Source organism: Camelina sativa, chromosome 14 (genome assembly GCF_000633955.1).
Source record: "Camelina sativa cultivar DH55 chromosome 14, Cs, whole genome shotgun sequence".
Classification (NCBI taxonomy): Eukaryota; Viridiplantae; Streptophyta; class Magnoliopsida; order Brassicales; family Brassicaceae; genus Camelina; species Camelina sativa.
This window is the reverse complement of record NC_025698.1, coordinates 8,220,759-8,227,889: the sequence shown is the minus strand read 5'-3', so window position 1 is coordinate 8,227,889 and position 7,131 is coordinate 8,220,759. Positions and strand designations below refer to the sequence as shown.

General features: G+C 33.8%; 1 protein-coding gene across 11 annotated transcripts; it reads right to left on the bottom strand.

The window, feature by feature from the left end:
- On the bottom strand, positions 2,188–4,927 carry LOC104740428 (probable complex I intermediate-associated protein 30). 11 transcript variants are annotated; one of them, XM_010461011.2, is made up of 8 exons: positions 4,718–4,927; positions 4,078–4,156; positions 3,672–3,831; positions 3,408–3,464; positions 3,128–3,219; positions 2,844–2,924; positions 2,601–2,699; positions 2,188–2,439 (listed from the first exon to the last, which is right to left on the bottom strand). In XM_010461011.2, exons 2-8 carry the CDS (start codon positions 4,090–4,092, stop codon positions 2,251–2,253), a joined length of 693 nt encoding a protein of 230 aa, XP_010459313.1. In that variant the 5' UTR covers positions 4,093–4,156; positions 4,718–4,927; the 3' UTR covers positions 2,188–2,250. The 11 variants fall into 11 exon arrangements, with proteins under 11 accessions (XP_010459313.1, XP_010459314.1, XP_010459315.1 ...); XM_010461012.2 differs by having other exon boundaries at positions 4,784–4,927; XM_010461013.2 differs by having other exon boundaries at positions 4,788–4,927.

The window sequence follows — 7,131 nt, the reverse complement described above, 5'->3', positions numbered from 1 at the left end:
TATTTGATCTATTGTTTTCGTGGCAATCCTTGATCCAAAGTTTCGTAATTTTATCCACTTCTTTGCGTTGTTTTCTTCTTAATGTATGTAAGGGAAAATATCGATCTTCTCACACAGATAACATGTAACATCATAGTATTCTAATTTCTAACATTTATAAAAGCGATGTTTATTGAAAATAATATAAAGTCTTCTTTATAGTCGTAAAAAAATATATACGTTATTTTCATAGAAATCGTACAGTATAATGTGTCATATGATTGATTTCTAATACTATGATGAATCTTCATGGAATAATTATTAACACTACACGTGATGTGAACGCGTAATATTATTCTTCACTTTTTAGTTTCAACAAAAGTATTCTTCTTCATAATTTAAAAAATCTGAATCGTTGCCAATATTTAGTGTCTATGTTTTCAAATTAATAACATTGAATCAAAAAATGTAACAATAGTCAAAAACCCATAAATGGGCTAAACCCTACATTAAACCTTTATTTTGAAACAAGTAGTACATCATATGGTGGTAATTTGAAAACACACAAATCTTTTTTATTTCTTCCTATAGAAACTTTATTTTTAGTGAACAAGATGCTTCTAGATTAATTGTCGGTATGACGTGAGCTTCAGCACATGCGACATGTTCTTCTCATTCTCTCTTTCCTTTTTTTCCTTTTGTCCCATGTGTCTTTTCCTCAATAATTCAATGTCTCTTTATTAATCTTCATGCTACAATTTAATATATTGTATAACTTTGAATAATGATTGATCAAATCAATCTTAGTAATTGATTACTTATAAACAAATCAAACTGGATTAGTATGTAACATTGTAAACTAAAACCAATCTACATGAGAATTCTCAAATGCATGAAACCTTGCGGTCCTTGCACTTCAAATTTTTTAAAATGTATTATCCGATTCCTCCTCTGCTCTCTCAAGCCATCAAAATTCGATTGGTTCAGAATTCCCAAATGAAACGTTAGCAGCTTTTTACCCACAAAGCAAAGCAGGGGGTGGTGGTTTAATGGGTCCCGTTATCCACTGAAACAACCGCATCATCAAGCGACTATGTCCAGAACAAAAGCAAAAAAAATAAGACAATGAGTAGATCCAACGGTGCAGATTCTGACAGTAAGAATAAATAGCTGTCCCACCATCTGACGAGTCGGTGACTACACGTGTGTCTCTCTATCTAACCTTCTTTTAATTCAGTTTGGACTTTGAACTCGAGATTCTCAAAGAGATAGAGTAACACAGAGAGAGCCGTTTAGGGTCCAACTAGGTGAAGTAACCTATGTAAAACACAAAACTTCATATGTATTATTTATTGTAAAAAACACAAAATTTCTGAATCGTGTTTTCCCTTTTTGGAATTTCCAGATGATTTGATCACATATGTATTTTATTCAATAATTGAATAGCATGAATCTACAAATTACTCAAAAGTCAAAACCTGCAAAAATATTCTTTGACTTCAGATTTGAGATTTAGCTGAAAGCTAATGTAGTCATTTAGTCATTACTCATCAATATCCTCCCTTCTTTTTCTTTTATTGGTCGTCATCAATATCCTCTATTCTATTTGCAAGTTCATAATGGAAACATCAAACACGTTATACAATTTTATTATTTTCTTTGTTCCACCAATTTAGCATGACCGTACTCTCCCTTATTCAATCACGACCATAACCATTGTTAACAATAAATAAATTAGTTGACCGAAAAGGATATAAGACTAAATAATCAGAAGGAGAATGTAATATATCTTTGATTTGTGTCAATTTGTTTTATTCTGTGACATGGTTAAAAACATGGCTCTAAGTGATAACCAACTTTGCCGCTACACAATTCAACAATGCTCTGCCCGTAAGTATCATCCCCGATTCATGACCGTATTCTCCCCTATTCTAGCATGACCGTATTCTCCCCTATTCAATCACGATCATAACCTATTACCTTGTGTATATTGAATCTCTCCACCCAACAGATCGCTTGCGGTCTACGATAAATAAACTAGTTGACCGAAAAGGATAGACTACAAGGTAAACAGAAGGTAATCACATCTTTGATTTGTGTCAATTCTTTTATTTTATGACATGGTAAAAAAAAACATGACTCAAAGTGATAACCAACTTTGCCGCTACACAATTCAACTATGCTCTGGCCATCAAGTATCAACTCAGGCCTGGTTTTTACAAGCTAAAACCAAGAACAATAAAAACACCATGCATTGCTACAATGTTCAACTCATGGCAATCTCAACGCTTTGATCCAGTCGATTTCTACTCGGAAATCACCTGCTCCTGATTTAGCTCCAACCGCACCACCTTCTGCGTTTACTGACAGTGACATACCTAGAACGCGACCTGGATTCATCTCCATTTCCACATCTATAACATTTCCTCTCCATGTTGGCAAGTATCGAGATAGAGGGATCTGATATATTCAACCTTAGGTTAATTATAAAACCATTCAAGCAAACTCATAATCATGATCTGTCTTGTTCAGCAATATACCTAACTAACGACTTAACAGCAAAAAAAAGGAAGTGTAAAATGCTCTAACGCTCTTGGTTGGTAGCATCTATAAGGACTTGCCTTAGCAATATACCAATTGTCCTTTGGAGCAAAAACAAAAACTTGCCACGAGTTATCTTCTGCTTGCCCTGGTGAGTTCACCCAGTTTTCGGTGTAGATCTGAATCAAAATCAAGGTTTAGCGTCGACCAAAAAAAAAAAATCAAGGTTTAGTATAACAAGTAACAGCTCTGTTGCTCCTACAATAATCCTTGTTTCATCTGGAGTAAAGGAAAGGTAAGGTGAGTATCAACATGAAACTTACAGTAGAGATATAACATCTTCCATCTCCTTTGAGCCTGAGGGCTATTGCATCATACCCATCGAGATCAATGAAGCCATCAAACTACAAAAACAGAGTAAGATAGAATTGGTTGCAATTGAACGCTCAGCTGCCTCAAAAATTCTCCGAGTGACAAAACCAAGATACAAATAAAATAACCATTTTTCCTTCTTTTCTTCAAACAAAAAAAACTGATATGCAGAAAATATGTTTTGATTTTGAAATAGGAACGCTTTGTAATAAAAATGAAAGCTCTGTATTGTTACCTTCTTTGAGCGCATTCCACAGAAACCACTCCGACTGATGTTCCATTTTGATCCTTCGCTAAGGTCAACGGATAGGTTCCCCGAGAAAATCCCTATAGAAGATATTTGGATGAAAAACATCAACAAGTGAAGCAGAGTAGAAAACAAAACAAGACAAGACATTAAGAAACGATGGTATCAAAACATAGAAGAATCTCATATTGTGTATTGATGAACTTCATGACAATGATATGCAGGATGGCAGAAGATAGATCATAGAAGAAAATACTAAGTTTCTAACCGGTGCAATCTGATCCATCTCCTTTATCTGGAATCTCCAAGGAAGCAGAAGATAATCCTGTAAAATAAGTATTAAACATGTTGCCAGATAATAAATATCAAACATGTTGCCAGAAAATACATACTTCAAAATCTTAATTTGTCCCAGTAGTTGTTCATTTGAATCAACAATGCATGGAGATGAAAAGAATAAATAACAACAGAAACAATATAAGATACTCTTTACAGAGCAGATACTTGAAGTTGAACCTGTCGGCTTAAGTACCTCCATATTCAGAATCGGAGTAGAGATGCCATTTCTTCAAGTCTTCTTTTGAGTGAAACTTAAATATATGCTTCTCTGCAGGAGGTACCCATTCTTCAACGTTCCACGTAAGAGCTAACAGTTTGCAGATTGGTGAAAATAAGTCAGAAACTAGCACTACCTGCTACAGTCAACACCATAATAGAAACATAATCCCGAAAATTTGTAAGTATTGGAAAATAGAATAGAACCAACGTCATTTTTTCCCTCAAACATCACACTTGCTATCAGTCAATTTCTTAATTATAAGTACTTACAAGCACAATTAAATAGAAGGAAGCATCGAAACACAAACAGAAAAACTAATAGATCAAAGAATTAAGTCAGACGTGTATCATAATTGACGGAAAAAGTGGCAGGGGAATACCCTTCTTTGTCGCATTTACAGAGGCTTGCAACAATGATCGAAACCTTGACATGTCTCTCTCTGTAGCTGCTTTCCCAGACTAAAATAAAGAAAGCTTGTACAGATATAAAACATGTACTGTTAGGAATTAAAGCTCCTATACTTCAATGTTAATCACCAAATCACACACACACACAAGACTCCATGACCAGAACCAGACTCCAAGAAAAGTACATAAAAAGATAATGTCATTGCAAGGTCTATATCAGAAAAAGATCTACGCATTATAGACAGGACTAGTATTTTATTTTATCGAAGACGCCTAAGTCTATAGTGAGCCGAAGCTACGATTCAATTCAAAAACTTTTTAACTGTTGGACCATAAACTAGTGACTAAGACTAGTACCCGTTGAAGCATTTCAACAAACACCTTGTGAGCCAAAAACCGATAAAGTCATCACCAGCGTAGACAGCGAAAACAAAAAAAAAAAAAAAAAAACTTGTCGGAAATCCTTCTGAAATAAACCCGACACATATCAGCAGAAGCTAACCAAAATATTTCCATTACAGTTCATCTTTCACAGGAGAACAAAAAAAAAATAAAGAAGCTCAGAACAAGAAGATCTGATGTATCCTGATTAGAACAGAGTGAAATGCTTACAACACACGATTATTAACTCAATGTTTAGGGTTCCCAGTTAATGCAGCGATAATCAAAGGAACTCACTCACTGGATTTGCCGTCACCGTCGCACAATCAGCCTCGGTTTACCGATTAACCAGTCAAACTTGAAGACGACGAAGACACACGTCGCCGTTTCCACTATATTATACGGTTTCGTTTCCTGAGGCCAATCTTTTAACATACATGGGCCTATTTGGCCCAAGTTCTCCAATACATGCGTAATAGACTAGTAAAATACTCTTTTTGGTTCTCTTAATTATTTTTTAAACAAATTGTCCCTTTTTTTTTTTTTCTTTTATCAAGAAAACCAATGATAAAGGTAGTCACAATACTGAATTGATAGGAGTATTCCGTCCAGCGATTAAATTATATATATAAAAAAAAAACTTTGTAGACGTACGACTAAGACTATGAGAATACTTTAGGCAACGATATCTTATGTATTATCTGCATAATTTGGACATGAGATGAGATACAAAGATATTACATAAATAAATAAGGTTCATTCATTATGGTGGTCGAGTTGAAAAGCTTCTCCTATGTCTTCTTTACTATCCAACACCATTATACCTAGATTTGATACCAAAAAAAATGTATGTTTATACTTAGCCTTAGGTCTGTAATTACACTTCACGCCATGATTTTTTTTTTTTTTTATACATATGAACGATTATCAGTGCATCACAAATTTACAACTCGGGCACACAGTGTGCCGCACACTTATAGACGTCGTTATTGGTTAATAAGTAAATTATAAGATACTTCTGTTTATTATACCATTAAAGTAATTTGTTTTCCATGACAACCATTGTTGCTGCCACTTGAAGTTGAAAGGCAAGTAGGACCGCGAATTATGTGGCGGCGAACTTTATTCTTTCCAAAGCTAATCACACGCGTATACATAAACAAATACGTACTATAGAGTACATGTACATAAAACGGACCAAAATCAATAGAAGATCAATTTTAGCATTGTTACAATTTATTAATCACTAGGGATAATTATATTAGACACCCTCTTGTCCGACATAATTATAATATTAGTTAAGAGAACTAAATCTAAAGAAAAATGCTCGGGGAAAAAGATATGTTCATGTTCCACTTTCAGTGGAGTTGACAAGGTTCCAATACAGTTCACCAATGTCTAGTGTTGATACGGAATTTAGCACCCCCAACATACCGATATAAACCAGAAAGATAATTCGATTATTTAATCGGGAATCCGGTTAGGATTCAATTGAATGTTTACTTGAGACCTGATCGGAAGAAGGAGGCCCAGCCCGGAGATGAAGAACCGACTTCTCGATTCGCCCGATGGCCGACTTGAAGATAAGAAGCAATTTTCCTTATTTTAGTTCGAGTTATAAAGAAAGCTAATATATTCGGTAATCTAGAAAAAGGTATAAGGGACGACTCTTTCATTGTAATCCATCCAGCATTGAATACAATAATTCAGCTTTTTCATTGTTCTTAGCAAAACCCTAATTTGAGTTCTAAGAGATCTAAATCTTTTTTTGATTTCAAGCTCAGATCGAATTTCTTGAGAGATTGCTTCCTTGAATTTGTTTCCCCCATCAAACAAATTTATTGTGGAAACCTAATTTCTACATCTAGCTGTGGACCAGGTCTATAAAAAACTTCGCTAGATGTTTGAGGAATGGAGAGGAAATGGCAAGGTTTTTTTATAAACGAATTTTATTTTTTCGTATTATATGATTTTGAGAATGATTTTTGATATCAAATTTTGGTTTTTTGTATCAGGGTTATTCCACGTTTCGGAGAAGCAGCAGCAGCGACAACCTCCAGCAACAATAACTGATTGGGAGTATAGTATAAAAATAAATTGTACTGTGTAATTGTTTATATATGGCATCAAATTAGTTATTTTTTGGTTCTTTAAAATGTTTAATAGATATTAGCAAAAAATAAGCAAAAGATATGTAAAATATAAACAAAACATAAGTAAAAAAAAATTATATATGTATTTTATAACACATAAAATAGAGATTCTCATATATTATACCATCTATTTTTATTGTCACATTAGCATTTTGTTAGTTCACTAAAAATATTCTTTCATATCAAATTTTAATACAAGTTTAACTTTCATGTGGTATCTTGTTTGTTATGAACTTGTCTAGAGCTCTTTTAGTCAAGTCTGGTTAAGTCTAGGGCTCTCTTAAATCTCTATATAAGTGTGTGTAACCTTATTATTCATAATAAACAATACATTGAGAGGCCTTACATACAACTTACATATTTACAGCCCATATATATTCAACCTCAGGTTGTTAAAGAGAATTCAAGCAATATACTCATAATCACGATCTGTCTTGTTCAGCAATATACCTATCTAAAAAGACTTAACAGCAAAAAAAAAAAAAAAAAAAA